Source organism: Corvus brachyrhynchos, unplaced genomic scaffold (assembly GCF_000691975.1).
Source record: "Corvus brachyrhynchos isolate BGI_N302 unplaced genomic scaffold, ASM69197v1 scaffold83, whole genome shotgun sequence".
Classification (NCBI taxonomy): Eukaryota; Metazoa; Chordata; class Aves; order Passeriformes; family Corvidae; genus Corvus; species Corvus brachyrhynchos.
In genome coordinates, this window is record NW_008238464.1 from 8,030,939 (window position 1) to 8,053,845 (window position 22,907).

Sequence of the window (22,907 nt, forward strand, 5' to 3'; positions counted from 1 at the left end):
ACCTCAGAGGTATCCAGACACTTCAAAGTTTGTGAATCCAGCAAAGTATCAGGTACACTGCTGTACCAGTTAATTTCTTTATCTATTAATAAAATCTTGTTTTGAATTTATTAAACTTCAGCTTCCAATCAGAATTGGAATCAGAGCCTCTCTGTGTAGATTACAAAGCTTTTTGTTGAGAGTAATTCTTCACCAACACCTTATGCCAAATCACCTGGTAACTCTTTCTGTCTTCAGGTAACAGAAGTAAACTGTCTACTGCATTTCTTACAGACTCATGAATAAAAGTACTGTGAAAATAACCACTACAATCACTCTAAGCTATAAAGCATTCACAAACCCAATCTCCCCTACTGCAAAATTTGGCGTCTTCAAAAAGCCTTCCTTCCACAACAACTAAGCACAAAACACTGGAGTTGCATGGTTAAGTTTGCAATTTCTCAATTTCTGTTTTCCCTGGAGAGCACTGAGACTTACTTTATTTTTCCCCCCCTAGAAAGCACACGTGCAGTATATTCCCAAAGGAGAAAGTTTAAAAGTACTGTAAGCAAACTACAGTGACAGTATGCTGAACACAGGAGGTCAAGCAGGAAATGCCTAGTAGATAGGGCTTAAGCACTGCAAATGGATGATGACATGATAAATAAAAGGCAAAAGGAGTACACAGATCTTTTCATAATGTTTGATTGTGCTCAGAGGACATTGGCCTGATCCAATAATCTGGATTTCCCTCAAACTGGAATCATGATGTATGTAGTCTTAGCTGCAAAAAAAATGATAACAGATCAAAAGAAGAGACAGAAGAAAAATAAGAGCAAAAAACCTGGGAAAGAATTCAAGGTCAGTGACATGGCAACATACTCCATGTTGTGGCACAGAGCACACAGTAGAATCTCCTTTCTCAATGTAATTTTGCATTTGAGAAACTAAATGACCAGCAGACTAGACCCAAAGAACACTATTGTTAAAAGGAAGCTGAAGTCTGTAGTTTCTGCAAAATTCTCAGGAACATTCTTGAAAGTCATGCAAACTCGACAAACACTTTTTGTAACAGACATTATAACCTGCTTTCTTAGCTCAGCAATGCTGCCTGTAATGTCTGTAATCCAACAAAGCATCAGTGATAGTACCAAGGTAAGAACAAGAAAGTAGCCTATAGCTGGACATCAATCAACTGCTATAAAGGCACAGAACTGTTTTTTATTTCAAAACAAAAGCCACTCCACTAATAGAAAAAAATATCAGAACACAACAGAGACAAAGAACAAGGTGGGGGGAAAAAATAAAACCAATAAAAAACCCCAAAAGCACACAAGACATACATGAATTTGTGTCACATATGAACACTCAAAATTGAAACTGGAAAGAGCTTCAGCTGTTTTCTGGTTTTTTAATCCTGCATGACAAGAGATTCACTGGAGACAGTGTCCTGTTTCTCCAGCAGTTGTGGGGACACACTTATCTCAAGAGTTAATAGTTCAAAAGGAGAACAGAGATATACCAGATAATGTACTCAATCTATAAGCGCTCACCCAGTCTTCCCAATGTTCATTTAAAAAGCAACAATCCCGTATAAAAAGAACATTGTTGACATAAAAGCAGAGAAAGAAGACAACTACAGTGCTCTAAAGCTCTCCAGCTGGCATGAACTGAAGTCAAGACATTGTATCCTCCAGCAGAGTTCATCCACCCTTAAGCCTGGCCTGACTGTCCAAGGTTACAGATCAAGTCTGCTATGGGTGCAATATGACACAAGACTTCCTGTGGGGAAACCTGGGTACTATAAGAGGAAGGTCCTTTACCCCACAGATGTAACTATACTGCTTCCAGGTCCCAGCTGTTGCACAGTCTGCTAGAGTATCTGCACTAATGGGGTACGTGGAAGGTGGCTCTGCACAAACCAGTCGTACTTATGACATCTGTTTTCTGTTACAAAAGACTTCCATGGCTCCCAGTAATGAAAAATTGACTGTATATACAAAACAGTTTTGAAGCAGCATAAACATTTATCAGAGATTAGCATTTCAAGTAATTAAAAGCAGAGCTGCTGCCTGTTATGTATGTGAAGTAAGACCATGCAGTCAAAATGTATCCATGGCACTTGTGAATAATTTTATACTGATCACAGTAAATGATCAGTATAAAAAGCACCAGACAAGCAGCTAATTTTATTAAGTATACTTTAAACCATATTGGTATGTGACTGTTATAATGGCAATTAACCATATAATGGTTAATTTTTTAATTTGTCAGGGCTGCTGTACAAGTCATATACGTACATGTGGATCTGCAGCCCCATGATGGACAGCACCAAGGAACTGAGCAGGTCATGAGCCTCAAGACATCTCCACTTTTCACACACACTGATACATGGTGAGTATTGATACATTGTTTTGTATCAATTTAGCAATGACAGCTGCACTTACATAAACCACCTCAGCAAAGAACTTTCGAACAGTTCACAAAGATTAAATAATTAATTTCTCAATACCCATGGAATGTAAAACATAATGTCATTTAAATGAGAAATGAAATTAGCAACTTTTGCCAGCAAATAAATTTAGTTGCACTCTTAAAATATAAATTTACACAAATCACCTAAAGGTGATCTGCAAAGGCAGCAATCCCTCCAACCTTCAGGGGAATACAGCCTATTGCTATACACTCTACTGGACTATGATTGAAAGCAAACAGAACAGAACAATCACATTGCTAAGAGCAGAAGGCTTCACTTACCTTTCTCTCCATCTGAAATAAGATCTCTTTCTCCCTTTTGCACAACTGTCAAATTCCCCATGGCTTGGCTGAGTCTTAATACACATCCATGATGATCACTACTGTCTACGGGGTCTCTAAGCTACAACACAAGAATTCCATACACAGTACATATTTTGCTACTACAACAACATATTCTAACACATGCTACTTAAATATGCTTGGGGGGTGGAGGGGAAGGCAACATCATCAGTCTTCCCATGTATTTTTTTCTACACCCACTGCAGTGTTAAAAAATGCATGAGAATGGGTCTTCTTTAAAAAAGAGCTCTGTTTAAGAATATGCATTGTTGTGGCAATTATCCCATGGAATAAAACCCATAGAGTGCTTCCCTCACACATAAGAAACAGCACGTAACATTTAAGCCAGTAATAAGTTACTTATTTTCAAGACAAAAAGACTAAACTTGCACACACTTAAATACCAAAAAGGCAATCAGCTCACCATGGCTTCATACAGTCTGCTGAACTCCATGTAGTTTGGAGTAAGAATAGCTCGCTGGTAGCCTTGAATAAGAGAAGGCTGCTGGGAAATGAGCCACAGTCCATCCTGCAAAACACAGTAAGAAGAGCATTTACTGAATAGATTCTTAAATGTTAAACCACTGACTGAAATCAAGAAAATACTTACTGCATCAATAATGATAGGAATTCCTTTCACTTTCGATTTCTCTATAATACCCTGCAAAAAATGCAGATACTTTTAAGATGCTTGATAATTTCGATCTCTTAAGATACAAACCAAATATATACAATAAATCTGACCATGTAAGTTGTTTTTACAAAGTGATAGAAAAAAATGTTATGTTCTGCAAACTAATGTAAAACCTTTTTGTAGCAGGTAATTTTACAGTCACAATGTTTTCTCCCTGGTTTAAGTGTCCACAGAGCTGGTATGTGTATAGGGTACTCATGGCAAGGTTTTAGGAGGGGGAAGAGGGGCTACAGGACTTCTCTGAGAAGTTGCTGGAAGCTTTGCTCATGTCCAATAGAGCCAATGCCAGCCAGCTCCAAGACAGTCCTGCCACTGCTCAAGGCCAAGCCCAGCAGCGAGGTAGCATCTCTGGGATAATAGATTTAAAAAGGGGAAAAAGTTACTGTGCTGAAGCAATTGCAGCCAGAGAAGAGAGGAGTGAGAATATGTGAAAGCTACAGCCCTGCAGATGGACAGGTCAGTGAAGAAGGGAGAGGAGGTGTTCCAGGCTCTGGAGCAGTCCGTGGGGCAGTTCACGGTGAGGCAGCTGTGCCCATGCGGCCCGTGGAAATTCACAGGGGAGCAGAGATCCACCTGAAGCCTGTGGAGGACCCCACAGCAGAGAAGGTGGATGCCCAAAGGAGGCTGTGACCCCATGGAAAGCTTGCACTGAAACAGGCACCTGGCAGGACCTGTGGCCCCATGCAGAGAGGAGCCCACGCTTGAGCAGTCTGTTCTTGAAGGACTGCATCCCATGGGAAGACCCATGCTGGAGCAGTTTGCAAAGAAATGCAGTCCATGGGAAGTCCACTGGAGAAGTTTGTGGAGGACTGTCTCTTGTTGGAGGGGCCCCATGGTGGAACAAGGGAAGAATGTGGAGTCCTTCCCCAGAGGAGGAAAGAGCAGAAAAGACAACATGTGATGAACTGACCAGAGTCTCCATTTCCTGACCCCCTGCACCACTGAGAGAGGGGAAATACACAATTTTGGAGTTAAAATAAGCTTGGGAAGAAGAGGGCGGTGGAGAGAAGGTGTTTTTAGCATTTGGTTTTATTTCTCATTATCCTACTCTGATTTCATTTGTAATAAAACTCAGTTAAGCTCCCCAAGCTGAGTTTGTTGCACATACTTCAATGTAACAGTAACTGGTGAATGATCTCTCCTGTCCTTATCTTAACCCACAAGCCTCTGTTACATTTTCTCTCCCATCCAGCTGAGGAGGGGAGTGATAGAGAAGCTTTGGTGGGCACCCGGCATTCAGCCAGGGTCAACCCACCACAATATGCAAGCAAACAAGCAATCTCGCCCACTCTGCCTGCTGCAGGAGGCATGTAATGCCAACACAAGCCACACATAGTAAACATACATCTTCAATTAAAAACCCCAGAAAAACCCCAGTGAGTGCTGCCTTGATAGAAATCGGTGCGTAACTGTCAATACAAACTTCAGCTGCTTTGCGGCTCACAGTGCCACTGCAGTATTAGTTTATGCACAAACTGAGACAAGCAGTATGTATGATGTCATTTCACCCATGGTCCTGGAGGTTTTATGCTTGGAAAGCAAAACCAAGGTGGCCCAGACAACAGACCATTTGTAAGAGTGTTTTTTCAGCAAGCAGTATCTCCGAGCAGACTGCCTGCCCTTGTTCTCTTTCCTAACCCAGCAGCAGCAAGGACTGATCCTCAAGCTTTTTAACGAGCAGTGGCCGACAGTCAAGTTCTTTTCCGTGTCAGTTATTACCAACTCATCCTTGAAGCTGGGGGGTTTATCTTTTTCCTGCATAAGGTAACAGAGCATTGTATCCATCCAAAAGTCTGAGTACTTTTGAATGCTATTAACATCTTCAGGTTAGCTGTCGTATGGCACTGAGCTTTACAGGTTAGCAAGACATGATGTAAAGAATAAGGAAGCAATTTTTAATTAATGTTTAGGGTACTGAACATCTCTCTTTTCTCGTACAGTGGTCAAAATAAACACCCACCTTGCTCCCTGTAAATTATTACACATGACATATACATATCCTTACAAACATTACTACCTGATTCTGGTTTTTCCAACACCAGTGGAAGATACTTCCCTTCTATTTTTTTTGGGCAGTGTTTGCAATTTGGAAGCATGAGACTGAAACACCATCCACTGCTCCAAGCCTGAGGACTTGCCTCAACACACAGCTGTGGCTGCAGTAGAAGCTACTAGAGAATAGAAACCTTTCCTACACTTGCACAACTTGGGCTGTGTGTCAGACTGCTCGGTGCCCACCTCCTTTGAGATCCCTAGGGAATACCACAGAGTCTCCTCTTAGCTACTTGAATAATTTTGAACCAATTGCAAATTTTACACAACTCATACTGTTCAGCTACTACTGAATTATTCAAATTTATTAGTAAGTATACTTAACAGCTGTGTGAGGATGGAGTCTTAAAACACACCTAGAATTAACTGCGCCATTCTGAAAACCAGAGCGTCTTACTTTCAAAGCTTTTAAGGAATGTATGAGAGAATAATGTCTTCATTCATTCATGCTAATCTGCACAGATGTGCACAGCTCAGTTTTCCTTCACAGAAGCTGCACTGCTTTGCCCCTGCTGTGTTAAGTTCATTAGCAATTACGTTTAACTCGACTCACTTCGTAACAATGAAAAAAGGCTGTGGATCTAACAACCAGGTTTTGTGTTTTGCTCTGTATATTTTCCTTGTATACATGAATGTTATAGATACAACAGCCCAACTATTTTTGAACCATACTAAGCTCTTCTGATTAGATATCATAGGGTACTGAGACTCAGACCTCAGCAAGATCATCCTCCCCCAATCTTTGAAGAAACAAATACCTTTTACTTCGACCTGGTTTTCTAACTGGTTATAATTACAATATTTTGTACATTAGCAGCTTCACCAAACTCCTTCAGTACACTTAAAATGATTACTGCTCCACTTCCCACTAATATGAATCACCAGTTTATTCTAGTATGTCAGCTTCAGTAAGCCAGTCTTTCATGACACTTCATTTTCTAAAACTAAAAAAGATTCCCCCAACAGTCAGTAAGGAAGTCTGAAGGAAGACACCAGATCTCAGGAGTCCTTAGCCTTCCAAACTATTCTCTTAAATGCATTATGAGCAATCTAGGGAAGGAATTTTGCCAAAGTTCTGTTCCCAAAACAGCTAAGGTTTGGCAGATGCCGTTATTGTTTGGCCCCTTTTCATGTTTCCTCGTAATTGTCATCTTGGCTACTGGAATCTCTTGCTCTCTCCCAAATAAGCAATCTTGAAGATCCATTGTATACCAAAAGAATGTATGTATAAGATTTAAAAAAGTGGAAGTTACAAAGCATGACAGTGTATCTACAGGTAAATAGCATCTGGAAGGCCAGATCACTGGTACACTCCAGAGAAATAAGGCATTTTTTCCTAATCATGTTTTGAGTTCCTACATCTCTAGCACATCTGAAACATCCACAATACTGAAACATTTGACCTCTACTCTAAAGAGAAATTTCACCTTGCTAAGTAAAAGCTACTGGGCAAGCAACTTTTATTGTGCACTAAGTCTCTGAGGTATTGGTTTCTAATCTAACGTACTGAATGATCTTTGCTTGTTCTTTCTCTCCTTATAAAAAAAATAATCCGGGGATACAAAGTAATTTGTCTTATTTAGAAAGCTCATTTTTGATTTAAAAAAATGCCAAACAGTACAAAACAAACAAACAAACAAAAGCCCCTATCGCATTTTCCTTTCCTCTTTGTTTCTTAAACCCAGACAGAAACTGCCTGGAGATAGACAAGGAACCTCAGAGAGGAAGTTCTGGGAAGGGAAGGGGTGACTTTGAAACTGTAATAAACAGTAAAGATCAGGGAACCCCTGTAAGACAGCCACACGTTTGAAGGACGCAACATTCACAGGAGACATCGCTTCCTACTGACTGTGGACAGCACCACTGGAGAGCAGCTCATCCCATGCAGCTTACACACCACATTCAGGGTGGGATGAATAGCCAACAGATATACCTGTCTCTCCTCAGCTACAGAGACACTTTACTGTTTTATTTTTAGACACCAAGAATTAGGTGAGATGAAGCCCACTTCTAAACACTCTACTTCTGCAGATACTGTATTAAAAAAACCCTTAAATATTTGCATTAAGATGAGTTTATGGCAATAATGGTAACATCTTCAGTGCAGAGTACTTTGTTCCTGGAAGCAAAAATCAATTTTCAGCTGTATTTGTACCTCAGTATTTGGCATGTATTTCTCTGGTTAATACCTGTAGATACAGAAGAACCTTCACTGTTAATTGCCCAATTACTACATCTCAGACTAACTCTGCTCTCAAACCAGAACCTATTTAACAGTTCCTGATAAGAATTCTATGTATGAGCAGAAACCATCTGTTCAGTTTTATCCAATGTAACAATTATTTCTATGGGAAAGGATTTAGAAGATAACACTGACAATTAAAAATATTAAGAAATGTCACTAGGACACAAAAGCTGAAATCCAAACACCAAAGACAAATGAACAGCAACACATAGGGATATCAATGATAAGCCCAAGACATCACCCCTTCCCTTCAAACAGCATTTTGAATATTAAGATTTTGAAGATCCTAGCTCCAGGATATCCCAGTGGACAATCTTTCTGTGCACAGAATTATTATACTACAACAGTGGTGGTTCAGCTTGGAGCAAGGAAGGAGCACTTCCTTCAGTTGATTCCTAAGCCCTCAAGGACATCCAAAACTGAAGCACTGGACTCACAAGGCAACCTTGGCACGAGTCACAAAGCAGAGGGGACAGATGAGAAGAAGAGGACGATACACTGTTCCCACCCAACCTTATGACCTACAGCCACACTGGCTAGCTAAGATATCAAAGTCTGAAATTTGGATTCTTCCTCTGCAATTCACAGCCAGGGCCAAAATTCAGTCTCTTACCTTTCATATTGAGAGTCTTAATAATGGGGTTTGGGCAATCTCTTGCTAGACATATTCTTCTTTGTATCAGCTGGCTAAATACTTGGTAGTCCTCTGAAACCGTGACATTTGCATGAGAAAATGGAAAGAAGCGTCACCCCCTCTTATTAACATCAGTGATGATTAACTGTATTGCAAGACTGCATTACTCATGCTAGAACAAATCTGTAACAGGAGCTTCCTCTCCGAATAACAAGACCAAATCTGAAGCTTCTATCCTCATTAAGCCAAAGAGGAAATTACCTGGGATTCACAAATCCCATGAAGATGCTCCATGGGACAAACTCTCTCACGGTTATTACCATTTGTTAGCAGCACCAAATACTTGACCTTTAGGAATGCCCAAAATAGTATTTCAGTGATTGCAGTTTTTCATGGTGGCAGTTGAAGTAAAGAAAGCCAGAGAGGGTAAAATTAACCTGAATCTACTCCTACTCTACTCCTGAAATACACAATTTCCTGAAAAAACTTTTTTTTTTTTGACTGATTATTCAGGATTTCTACGCAAGCAACCTACTCAGTAAGAACTGAAAAAGAAGTTGTGTCATAGTAGAAACCATTGGTCTATCTGAGGAAAGGTAACCCTTTACTGTAATTACAAAAATTTACAAAGTAAGGATGAAAAATGTATGTGGGTTTTTTTTTATTATCATGGAAACTATTCCCTTAGATGCAAGGCATTCATTGTAGTAGAAATCTGTTTTCTGTCCCAACTTTCACATGGGAATTTTAAAACAGATTCACAAACCCAAATTCCAATCTTTAGAAGAAACCCAAAAGACAAAAACAAAACACAAAAAAAACAAAACCACCAAAACAAAACTGAAACACACCAACCACCACACTTCCCCCAAAAAAACCTGACAACACAAAACCCCCAACACACTGACACCTGTACAACACACACACAAAGGCAAAATTATTCAGGCTGTAAAGGACTGCGGGAGGGAGAAGCCTGAAGGAACAAATGGACAGGATACTGCTGAAAGAGGGCACAGTAATGCAAAAAAGCATGGTACGATTTAACCATTTGATAGCCTGCAGCTGTGCTGTGAAACACAAGATTCACCTGCACTGTACTAACATGGACATCCAGGACTCCTACACTCTTCCACAAGTATTATGGAAAAGGGAATGGGGATGAGATGAGCCACTGGTTGTAAGAAGCAGCCACGTGGGGAATAGTGGGGAACATGAGAGGGAGGAATAAATTCCCATGGAGCTCCTAAGTACAACCAAAGGATCCCTCATCAGCCATGGAAGTCTTCACAGAGCAGCCACGCTGAGGCACCAGGGGCAGAGAACAGGTGCTGCTCTCACAGCGAGTACCCACAGCCTCTTGGAAAGAAACTCTGCAGTCTGGACTTCTCCACCCAAGTCCAACAAGCCTGTAGTAACACCCATCCTATTTATGCTGCCCACATGCAACGGCCTAAAAGCTGGTTCTCCACAGATCCATGGAAAAGACAATTATGTAGATTTGCCCACACCTAAGTTAGATATACTTTTCAGCTTTTTAAATTAGATGTGGATTAGCAGCAGAATGCCTGCCGTGACTTTTAATATACTAGCAGTTTTATCACTACTTAGGTTTTTCTTGATGAGCTGGTTCAGCTACACAAAACTTTGGCATTTGGTGTTTGCAATGGGAAGAATCAGGAAATCGGAGCCAGTCATTTTAATATACGATTGAATTTTAATGAAATGTATAGAAAACTGGAATAGCAGAATATATAAAGCAACATCTATCCCACAACAGTAATTAATTTTCACATTGTCATTTTTTTACCTAGCAAAGGAAAGACTGCTTTACTTGATATCAGCAACAAACACTGCATTTCCTCAGTCCCTTCAGCAGTCATGTCTTGACCCACTCCTGGAAAAATTCCTACTCGTGTTCTCAAAAAGAAATTCAAGCCTTAACATGCCATAATAATGGACAATGCTGACCACAATGACATCCAAACACTTTAGGAAGCAGTATTACCTTGCCTTCAGCCCACTGAAAGTGCAGTCCACTGCAACCTGCAAATGCCAAGTATGTAATTACACACTCTGGTTTGGTAAAGACATGCAAACGTGCAGAACATCGCATTGGGAGTGGCAGCCCTTTTTACAAAGAACCCTCTCCTGAAAGCTAGAAACAGAACCTGCTGTTGAAATGCCACCTATAATTGCTTATATTTTCTGCATGGATGCTGCTCTCATCCAGCAATCCTGAATCCATGGTTTTGTCTGAAACAAGAGAGATAAAAGGAAAAAATAGCCAAAATTTTCCTGTACATGCTGCAGCTTAAAGCATTTCCACACACCCTCCTCCCCAAGGTGAGCTGGAGGAACAAATAAGTTCCACCCCAACACGCTGCAAATTGATTCCTACAATAGGCACTGAAAGCCCTAGGAAGCATTTCTGCCTTGCTTGCTTCAAGTCTGGATAAATGCAGAGTTAGCAGGGACTCAGCTGCAATAGAGGTCAGGATGCAGCTCTCTGGCGGAGATGCCTGGAAAATGGGCTTGGCAGGCAGGAGTTTGCAATCTTGCACAGCTAGAAGTAGGCAAATATCCCAGGCACAGGCTGTGCTCAAGGCTACAGTCTTAGCTGGCAAAGGGGAAAAGTTGCCCTTAATATATTCTATTTGATGCAAGAAGTTTGAAAAAAATTAAGAATGGAGTTCTACTGTTTGTGATTCTTCCCATTAGAGCCATATTTTCAGTAACTGGTTTTAGGCTTTTTATTGACTCACTGGTGAAAAAGAGCAGTTATCTCTTAAATGTGCTTTTATTAGTTCCTACAAACTGATCCAAGGACTCATCCTCCTTTCAAAATTCAGCAAAGACAATCAAAATCTCTCTTTGTGGTGAAGATATATATAAATCACCTTTAACTAGCCTAATTGCCTGATTTTTTCCTTATGTATTTCTGTATGCATACCTATCACTAATTCACTAATCACTCCAGTAAGCCCTCAAACCTCATGCAAGGAATGACCACCACTTGTGAATGAAGAACACATAACAGAGATGACTATCCCTCCTCTGGAGCAAATAGGTTCTTCATCTCATGGTTTATGCTCCATTCAATTTATGTTGGTCTTTTGTCTTTTAACTGTAGTACCACATGCTAGGCCCTGTTTTCCAAAACAGCTTTTCAGGTGCACAGCAAAATATTTCACTTAAGCCAGGCAGAGGGTGTTAAGACTCTAAAGAATACCCCCCTACACCATCAGGCTCATTAAGTGCTTTGGGAGATATTAGAAGCTGTTACAATCAACAAAGCTGAAGACATTGTAGATGGCAGCTAATCAAAACTGCTCTACTCTACATAAAAAAAAAAAAGAAAATTATTCATTTGTAGATTCCTTCTTTGAATCCAAATGAGATCATTTGCCTTAAGCATGGAAGAAAACTGCAGCTAACAGTTTCTTAATATCAGCTTCAATCACATGCTAAATTCTTAAAGAAGTGACATAAGCCAAAGTAATGCCTGAATACAATACAATATGAAAAAGCAAAAGCCTCTGAAATACTGTCCTAGTTATGAAAAAACCCAGAGCACTCCTTTTTGCCCATGCTCCCCCAAAATCATGGTCAACCAGAGACCATTTGGGAAGCTACATTTATACATACATTTCAGCCCTGAACACATGGAAATCCACTTTTAATTATTAATCCTGTTTATTGCAATCCAAAGTATAAATATCTAAATCAGAATAAATAAAAGCATTAATTTTTCTCATGCTCTCATTCACTGAATGTTTGCATTCACAATGCAAACTCTACAAGGTTTCCAGTTTATAGCTGATTATGTTAACTAGATTTGGCTTAAGATATTCATGGTCAGCTGTTGGTTCTTTGTCTTAAATAAACATAAACTTAAAATGAACTTGTCATGCTTAAAATGAACTTAATGAACTGAATTTATCACTGCCAATTTCTTTTTAGGATTTCTATCTGAATGATGCTCAGAAAGAGTTGAAAAGATATCCAATACCAGTGGTTTGCTTACAAATGCTTTGAAGTATCAAAATCAAGTTAAACAACAATATAAGCCTACATGCAGAAAGCAAATAAATATCCCACTTCACTGTGAATGACTTTCATCAAGACCCATTATACATATTAGAAATAAATTCTGTTTGCAAGCTGCATAAACCTGTATTTAAGGTACTGTTAGCAGATATTCAAACACTATTTTTCTAATCAAGACATTTGTGAGGAAGCCACAGAATACTAACAGTTCTTAGCACAAGCAGCAGTAGTTTCTTGGCATAACCAAGAGGGTATCTCTGCTTTGAGCTGGTGTTTCCAAGGTTTATCCGCACCAGTAACATCGCCACAGAGAAAGAACTGCATCCTATCCCAGCAACTGCTTCCCCTTAGGCGAAGACATCTACAAATTGTGACTCTCATCAGGCCTTTTGAAAGCAACAAAGCTTGGCTAGCAAGAGATCAGTTTTTCACTGGATTCTACTTGTGATATGTGCATCAATGCTGGGCGTTGGGTGAAAGCTGACAGCACACGTTGTCACAGAGAGGCCACGTACATCCCACTGGGTTTTGCCCTTGCAGTACCCCAAACACAAGACCCAGCTACTAATACAGTCCCTGCCTGGCTCCGTGGGGTCCCGCGTCCCCCCACAGCCGCACGGGTGGGTTCAGTGTTACAGTCGGCAGCAGAGAGCCGAGAAGGGCATTTGCGTGCGTTCTGCCAGGAGCATTTATTGCTGCTACACCGTCGAAGGCTGCAGAGGCAAATACAAACATGATCCCAAAGCTCACAGTTTTATCTGGGGAAAAGGTGGGACTAGGGAACGGGGACCAATGGGGAAGCTCTGGGGGAGCGATAAGGTGTAGAGGCTGACAGCCATCTGAGGGAGCCAAACTGGGATAAATTAACAGAACAGAACAAGCATCCTGGGAGAAGCCTTTCTGGTCACCCTAACACGGTGTGGTTCTTGTGGTACTAGGGACTTGTCTTACTGAGAACTCTCTGTCCCTTGTAATATATGTTCACCGGTCACCACAATTCCTCCTTTCTGTATTAAACAAAAGGGCCTCTCTCAGGGATCCCCCAGAGCTGGGCAGGGACAGTATTAAATGGCGCCCCAAATTGGGCACCACCTATTACTGGGTTCCCTGCCACCTCCGTGGCTCACATGCATGAGCACACAGATGCAGGGCTGGCTCCACCAATATTAAGCCAATGGCAAGGAGTTGAGAAGGGTTCTTGCCTAGAGTTCCACAGAAAGCAGTTTATTGCTACAACTTGTGAAGGGTTCTAGAGGCAAATGACCCCGAGCACATGACAGCTCAGGCTTAAGTACAGGGGTGTGGCTAGCACCAGAAGCCAACTGGGGAATCACAACTGGGGTACATTACCATAACCAAACACGGCATCCTGGGGAGAGGCTTCTTTCCCTCACCATAACCGATACGTCTTTGGCACCAGAGACTGTCTTACCAAGAGCTCTCTCTCTGTCCCTTGTACCACTGGTCAATCGGCCACCACAAGCTACCTGATCCACTCCAAGCTGAGGGCTGAGAAGAGAAAGAGGCATATCCTCGCTGCTACTTCTGTTCCCTATGAACTGCTGAATCCCCGCAGCAAGAACCTCCAAAGGGTATAAACAGGGAGGAAGCAAATGCACGACACACACTAAAGAATGAAGTTTCTGGAAAATAATTCTTCTGCTGATTAGAGTTGTCATGAGCAGTGACTCCAAACAATAATACATTCCGTTGGTTAATATTTGTACATGGTGGTAGGTACCACAGGCAATACTACTAATCTGTCACCTGCAGCATTCACCTGGGATGCTTCTCAGGTGTCTTACACCTGGTACAAAGAGAACTCAGAGGGCTACTTAGGTATCAAGAGGAAAATCCTTTTCAAGGCCCACAGTGACAGACTTAACTCCAACAGACACATATGACAACAACAGGTGGCCCTGTATTCTGCAGTGCTCTTGATCTTGCAAAAAACTAGTGCAGATAGTGTAGTGAAGCACCTGGTCCCATTCCCACAACTTATTAGGGCTGTGAAGTGTTGCCTCAATCCTTAATGCAGGAGGCTTGAGAGGGGGAAAATAATCCAACTAACCAAACACAGACAGGCTGATGCCTCAGTCAAGGAACTGAGAATCCACCAATCTGAAAATCTCAAATGGGTTCTCTCTGGGCACACCCGATGGAGATGATCTGTGACATGGGCCCAAACCTCTCTCACCATGTAGATGTTAACTACAGCCAAGACATTTTAACAGAACCTTAAGATGATGACACAAGGGGTGGAAAATGGGATACTGAAATTTATATCCCAAGAGATAGCAGAGATCTTTAAGGACAAATGACTGGCTGAGGGAAGCATTGCTGGGCAAGGGAGTTGAGGGAAGAAAAACAGCAACATCAATAGGCACAAACGGCAGCTAGGCAGGGCCTCAGCCAAAAGAAAATCCAGGCTGGTACTCCTGACATGTTCTGGAAGCTAAAATAAAGACTGAGAACTGAGCAAGAGGAACAAGCATATCGTTTTGAGAACCCAGTTGATTTTTATCATGTAATCTGAATTACACAGAGTTGTTCTTGCCATTAATCATTACCTCTCCTACAGGAGGAAAGCAAGCATCCTCTGCTGATAACAGCATTCTGACTTCATGGCTGCAAGGCAAGACACAGCAAGTCTGGAAGACCAGAGTGTGGGACTTAGTGCTGGCACTTCAGGGAGAGAGGCAAGGAACCCAGTGACAAGCAAGGAAGATTCCATCATCGAAGACTTCAGTTAAGGAGAGGGCTCTTCATAAGGATGAATGCCTCTCTACCCGATCCCAACAGTAACTGCTATTCCACCAGCAATCCTGTATCAGTCCATTTGACCTCAAACCCAGGAGGAAAAGGAGATGGCAAGAGGGTGGAAACTGATGAAGGACTCAGCCTGTAACTGCCTAACTGCTAGGTGGCAGCAGAATGCAGAACATCCTGGAGCATTAGGCAGCACCTCCTGCCCTCCCAGGTGGCTATGCAAGGAATACTGTATTTTTAACCAAGTCCTCTTGGGAGCTGCACTCACCACTCTGCAGCAGAGGAACCTGGTTCTCACACCTAAGAAAACAGCTCTTGACGGTACAAGCAGAAATTTCCCTACTTCCAAGCTTCTCCTACAAGGAAAATCAGCTCAGAGTAAAGCCAGAAGTACAAACATACATACAACAGCTGATGAAGTAAATTGTGATTGGTAGATATGATAGGAACATAACACTGCTGCTGTGTGAAAAAAATATCCAAAAAAGAATATCCAACAGCTCTAGAAATATTCTGCTTCTACACAGAGCACAGTCATAGGGATCTTAGCCTTGCTTCCACATGGCAGCTCAACTCTTTCTCAACAGGCTAAACCACCAGCAGCAACACTCCAACTGAGCTGAACTCGGTGACATAACATACTGGTATCTCTGGCCAGAATCAATCATGGACACTGAAAGGAAAAAACAGATGGCCTGATGTTCCCTACAGGAAAGTTGACATTGTGGCCAACTTTCACATCAGATGCGGTAACAGTATTTCAAAAGTCTGAAGTAGTATGGGCAGCAGAAATGCTTCAATCTGCACACTCCAGAGCTGAGAAACAGCACAGAAATGTGGTTTTGCTCCTTTCTCTTGAAGAGAAGCAGGTCGTACTGCTTATTTGCTTCGGATTTGGAGGGTCTAATCAGGCTGAGACTTGAATTGCCACATCTGCAAGGGATCCTGGTGTACAGCTATCAGGACACAACAAATGCTTCCTTTAGGAGAATTTTCTGAGGCTGCAGTTCCTGGTCCTACAAACCCATGGCTAAAAAGCTCTGACAGAGCATCAGCTCCAAGCAACTGAGTAACAGCATGTGAGGGTTCTGGCACAGACCCACACAACTGGCACATAAAAGAAGGATGTAACTTGCAGAGTGGCTTCTTGTAACAGGACTTGTAAATGGAATTACAGCCAAACCTACAAAATCACACGAAGCCAGTACATATGCATTCAAAGACTATCAAGGTGATCAAGCAAAAAAAAAAAACCAAATCAAAGGAAAACGATCACAAGGTGGGTTTTTTTTATCAGACTGTTGAAAGGAGTTCAAGTGCCACAGTGAACAGCGCAGGCATCAAGAATGAGGGAGGAAGGTGACACACTAAAGATGCTGAGGAAGCAAAGCATTCTTTGATCTGGAGATGATGCACCATCTGGTCAACAAGTACTCAGGCTATTCCACAACACTGTCTCTTGGCCATACACCAGAAATTGAAGGTTACTGCACTAGTAATTAATTTCTTAATTTCTCAATGCTCAAAAGAAGAAGCAGCCCAAACAGGACTGTTTGGAGAAGCACATTAATTGGCAATGTGCTGGCACAATACTGACAAGAACTGACATACAAACAGCATCAGAGAGATTCCAGAACAGTATGCCTCAGCACCTAAATGGGGCAGGAGGAAGCAGAGGGGAAGCTGTATCTCACCATCACCACCACTCTGATACAAAATACTGACCAGAAAGCAGACACTCACCTACCTCCCAGCCCTGTGTTCATATGACGTATGCCACAGTTAGCTTAAAGGGAAACCAGAAAACTTTATACTAAGCCAGCCTCCTATAAAAGTTTAAAATAGATTTTTTTTCTTGACACTTAAAATTCACTGCTGAAGCAAGACGGAGACTCAGCTTTCCCTCAGCACAGAAAAGCACCAGTCTTCCTCAGACAGGCAGCCAGGGTTCACTTGTCCCCAATGGCATGTTAAAAGCCTCAGCACTGGGTAACTAATGAACACTTACACAACTACAGTGGAGACAAAGAACTTGAGCTTTAATGTGACTTGAAATTAATAACGCCAGATCCACAGCTCATATGAATGTGCCCTGAGATTTTAGCATGAAGTAACTTCCAAATGCCTTGTCTTTATTGGCAGGGTTTGTTTCTCTAAGCTGGCTTACACAGGACAGCCAGACTGAAGTAAAAGTATGCTTGTAATTCACTAAGAAAGCAATACTAATTTTAGCAATGAGGAAAAAAATACAATCAAGAAATCTTCCAGATACTTCTGTAGTACAGATAAGCACATAGACCCTGGATGGAATTCTGACATAAAAGAAGTTTATCTTAGATATTCTAAATGAATTCTTGTTTTCTTTTGTTTAAAGTTATTTTCCTTTAGGAAGAAATCCCATCAAACCTATTTTTTTTAAGCCAAGAAAAAAAAAAAAAACTGTCCCAAATATTTTTTTCTGTAAAAAAAAAATTCTGAAAAAGTGTTTCCAAAAAATAATAAAATCTGCTAAAATTTTTCACTCAGAATTTGATTTCTTCATCAGCTGTAATAAATTTCTTTTTTCTTTGTTTTCTTATCTTTATTAGTTTTGCACCTCTGTATCATAATATATACATTTTCCTTCCAAAAAGAATTAAAGAAGCAAGAAACTCCAACAGCAACTTTCTCTAAAAAAATCCCAGCAAAACCACCATTCGCAGTTCTCAAGGTATTCTAAACACTTGGATAGTGTGGTCTCTCCAGTCTCTTGCCTGCTCTGTTTCGTGATTTCACTGTGTAACTGTCAACATTTCTGTAAATTATATTCTACTTGTTAGTGCCACTGATTAATTCAGTAATACTGCTCAGGAAAAAAAAAACTGAATTGCACAAAATTAGATTGACATTAGACTGAAAGGTACACTTCAAACATGCAAAGATGTGTTGACAGTAATACAAAACATCACCGGGAAGATGGTCTAAGTACATATTATTTAAAGTAAAAAACAATCTAATCTCCTGTTTCAGCTCTCCACTAAGGCTTGACAGAAAATAGGATTCTCTCTTTATCCAAAGCAGAAGTCTGCAACATTTTATAATTAGGAGTATTATTTCTTATTGTAAGGGGATACAGTCCCTGTTCTTTGGTGCATCTGATATGAGCTGTCAAACATGGTTCTGAAAATTAGGAACTCAAATCCGTATTTATGTACTTACCGTACTGGTGCTTTGCACCTAACAAAACACAGAGCCTTTTATCCAGATATGCCAACATCTGTTTCTTAATTAGTGACTTTCACAAGCTAAACAAAAGCAAATCAGAACAACCATACAGGTGCCCAAAATTCAGACTGAAGCTTACAGTTTAACAATGAAAACCATGGAGAGAAACTGTAATTTTCAGTCAACAATATTTTATTAAACTTGATATTTAGCAACTGTATGAAGAACATTTGTGTTATGATGAAAAATGGAGGAATGGTTAATAAAATTCAACATGAAGACACAGGATAAAATATCAGTGTGCACATTACCTTAGCATTCTCAAGTAGAACTTCATCTCTACCTAAGCCAGGTCCTATGACAACCGAGTGCAGCCGTGGTAACCACTTTTCCACCTCATGGACAGCATTGGGACTATCACTGCATGGAAATGTGGAAAAAAAAACCCAGCAAGTTTAAAAAGGCTTCATTTTAGTATTCTCAAAAACTGAGTTCAAGATGCAAGATAGAAAGAGAGATTTCCTGTCTTCAGTACCAGGCAGTTTTATCCTCCAAACTACCAAGAATCTGTGACCCAGGAAATATAGAATGGTTGTCCAAATAGCTAAAATGAAAAACTTCTCTCAATTCATTCTTTAGGGGATACCACATAAAAATGAGGAGGTAATTGCAAGTATCCACTATGGTTGTTACAAAATAAAAAAAAAAAAAAAATCCAAGCAGGAAACCAACAATTTTTAGAGTCTGTCACAATTCCCTATTTAATGCTTCCTTGCAGAGGTTATACCGTGGAGACAGATCCACCATCTCACAGGTATATATTGCGGCTTGCTGGAAATGATGCAATTGTTTATTACCCCACATGGCAGAATGATAAATCTACTCATATGCTTTTTTGTCAGTTGCTTCATAAGCATTTTTTCCAACTGAATTACAGCCAAATTGTCCCCTTTCCCCAAAAGGCAACAGGAGAAACAAGCTATTCAGTATGGGCATTATCTGCTTGTAAAGCTTAAAATTTCTATAGCATTTTGGTTTATGACTACATTAGAAAAATGATGAGAAAATTCACTGCCAAATATAGCTGCCACAATACAGCATTCAGCCACTGACCAGAGCTGTTTATTTTGTTCTGATCAGTTTTGTTGGGTAAATAGGTCAGAATATTTTGAAAGCACTGCCCAGCATTTCCAGTTAATCCTTACTGACAGTATGGAGGGAAAATTTAGCCTCCCTCCTTCCCCACCTCTGGCATTGGTGACAACAATAAATGAACATTTTAACTGAAGCACAGGGGAATAAAGCTCCCTGTAGGCAGAGCAAGGGGGTACTGCTTCACAGTATTGCTCAGAATATTGTAAGCTTGCAGTGCTTCAACAAAGCTGTATTATTACAGATGAAAGTCACTGCATGTTTTTCATAACCAACAGCTGTCCTGATGGGACACACCACTTGGGAACCAGTGTTTAGGTTGTGTCTGGCAGAATCAGCAAATTCCACAATGATTTCTGCAAGTGCCAGGAGGCCAAAGCTTTTGCAGCTGCAGGGAGCGAGGCATCCCGCTCAAGGGCGCAGGGATGCGGTGCCTGGCTGCAGCCCCGCAGCCCCTCTGCTGACAGCAGCTGCCTCAGAAAGCCCAGAGGTGCCCTGTGCTGACACCACACAACAGCTCTGTCAGAACAAGGCTGCTGGGTGGGAGCAACGACCTGCTGCAAGGGCAAGGGAGACACTGAACCACGGCAGGACATCGCTGTCCCCAGAGCAGTCCCTGTTTTAGCAAGCTGGATTTCCATTTGAACGCTGCAGCTCCCTCCTTTCTCCTCTACCTTTCATGGAAACCACAGTAGCTTGAGAACTATTAAACAGCTCACTTTTCTTTTTATTTTTTTTTGTACCATCACCTATCAGTTTATGATGTATACAGAGGCTGGAAATAAAAATGATTCAAGAAATACCTAAAGAACTATTAAAAAAAAAAAGACAGGTCTTTAATATATGGTAGGTTAAATATGTGAAAAACTGCCTGTAAACCAAACTCTCATGAAACATCACCATTTCTGAATGCAGACCACTTTTCTTTGTTCACATACTGAACTTATTTTATCTTTGAAGAGCAATATATATCTCAAAAAATATATGTTTGTCAAATAAATGCATCTATATACCATGTAGTTTTAAGAATACTGCTATATATATATGACGTCTGGATTCAACATACCTTTGGACAGTAGAAGCCAAATACATAAAAAAAATCTTCATTAAATATAAGCTAAGAACAGAGCCATAGGTAGTACCATAAATGCTCTGCTCTTCTACAAACATCTCATGCAAATAATCTAATGATAAAAAGTTTGTCAATCTATTTATGTTCAGGATTGAAATAAGATAATTTTGTCTAAAACTCAATTGATAATGTGCACTTTTCAAAACAAAGCCATCTCTTGGGAAATAAACAGTCCAATATTAAGCCACTCCCGCACACTTTGCCTCTGGTAATAATAAAAACCTACTGTGGAGCTTTTAATCTTCAAAGCATTTTGCAAACATTACGTTCAACTCCACTGCAACTTCACATCAAGAAGCAATCCAAGATGTGAAGGGTCAAGAGATTAAAAATAGTGCTAATGACTACTGCATCGCAAAATCAGCTATAAAAACATGTTGTAAAGTAACTGATGGATTTTGAATCTTCATAAAGAAAGCAGAAAAATACTGCCTCATGGAAGCATCATGCCAGCTTCACCTCAAGACACTGGACGTTCACAATAGCTGTGGCTATGCAGCTACGGACACTGTACCAATATCCTGTATCTACAGCTGCTCTGAAAGTGGAAGGGCTGTTGTGTTACCTCACAGTTTATGTCCACACACGCACATCAAACCAGTGGCATTTTAAAGCTGATAGGGTACAAATGATCAACAAGCATTTTTCTTTAGGGAGGGATAAACCTTGAATGTTCCTGACCACAGGATTTAGCACAAAGGCAGAAATTCCTCTAGCTCTTAACAGCTACAGTCTATGCGTTATTTTAAACACACTCAGAAAAGCCCTCTGAGGTCAGATGGCCTCTGCACTCTCAGACTTCAGAGCAGACAAAGCTCAACCTGCCTGTCAGGCACAGTTCCTGGACTACGGCAATTCCTCATCAGTGGAAAAAGTGGTTGGAAAAGGCTAGTTGGCATGGGCCAAAATCGTTCCTAAGGATCATCTGGATAATTTGCTGGTACAGATAATTGTGCCTGGGTACTGAGGAACAAATATTTCTTGGCAGTATTTGGTTTATCATTACAGAAAAAGTCAATGCATATTCTTGTTTGCCTGTGGATCAAAACCAGACAAAAGTGTCTTTGGAAAAAACTACCTTGGAGGCACCAGCACAGAATACCATGGCAGGTGCTCAGCTGCTCATGGTGTACTACGCTCACACAAAGAACATAGTGAACCTCCTTTGTCACTTCATGCCAATTTCCCAGCCTGGTTACTAACCTGATCTCAAACCTCTCCTTTTAATTATCACCTCCATTGTGCAAGACATTGGAACAACAACTGAAATTAACGCTGTATTTAAAAAAACCCAACACCTTTTTAGAAAGGTATGAGGTATGAAGAAGATGTCCCCTTGATCAAAAGAGATGTAATCTTCAAGCTTTGACAGAAATTAATCAAGTAAGCAAGAATCACTATAGCCTTTAGAGGAGCAGAGCTATATCATATCCAACTTTATTTCTTTCCAAAAGAGACATCACAAATGCAATACCCCATTCTAAAGCACAAAGCTAGTAATAATACAAAGAGGAGTAAGAAAATCTCTTAAGGCCAGGAGAAAACAGCATTTCAGTTTCTGAGAAGAGGGTAAAAACCTTTGAAAGAGACCTCAATTAAATAAAAATCTGGGATTTTCCAAAATAAAGCAAGGTTTTTTTGGAAAGTGATAGGGCAAGAGTTAGGGTACTAGTCTGGCTTTCCCATAATATAAAAATACAAACTCTGCACCACGGACATACACAATAGGAGTAATTGGGAACCTGAATCCTAGCAGCAACACCTGCAAACATGGAGAGTGAAATACAGTACCATTTTGCAGATGTGTGCAAAAAAAGGTCCTAGTGACAAACCACATCAGGGAATAAATGGGGAATGAGCAGATACTGAACAGCTACTTCCAGCTAATCACTACATGTTATGTGACATGTTATCAGATGCCATTCTGATGAAAATCTAGATTATGACAGCTCACTACTGCTCAATCAAGCAACTAAGCAACACCCTTCCAAACTCCCAAAAGCTTCCTCAAAATCTTAGGTTGTTTGCAAACAACGAAGTTCTGACTGCACATAGAAGAGAACTATCACAGGGTGAACACATAACTAACTACAGGACACCAGAATAACTAGTAAGAAAAATTGAAGGAGCTTCTGTAACTTGTGTCAGATCTGTGAAGTTGTATAGGTAAGAACAAGTCTAA

General features: G+C 40.7%; 1 protein-coding gene across 1 annotated transcript in view; it reads right to left on the reverse strand.

Moving 5' to 3' along the window:
* Nucleotides 1-22,907, reverse strand: part of NAXD (NAD(P)HX dehydratase) — a 50,721-nt gene that overhangs the window by 10,717 nt on the left and 17,097 nt on the right. The window contains exons 6-9 of the mRNA XM_008635872.2: nt 18,753-18,861; nt 3,407-3,457; nt 3,221-3,325; nt 2,737-2,857 (exon numbers count right to left, since the gene is read on the reverse strand). Coding sequence (XP_008634094.2) covers nt 2,737-2,857; nt 3,221-3,325; nt 3,407-3,457; nt 18,753-18,861 — 386 coding nt within the window. The remainder of the gene's footprint in view (nt 1-2,736; nt 2,858-3,220; nt 3,326-3,406; nt 3,458-18,752; nt 18,862-22,907) is intronic.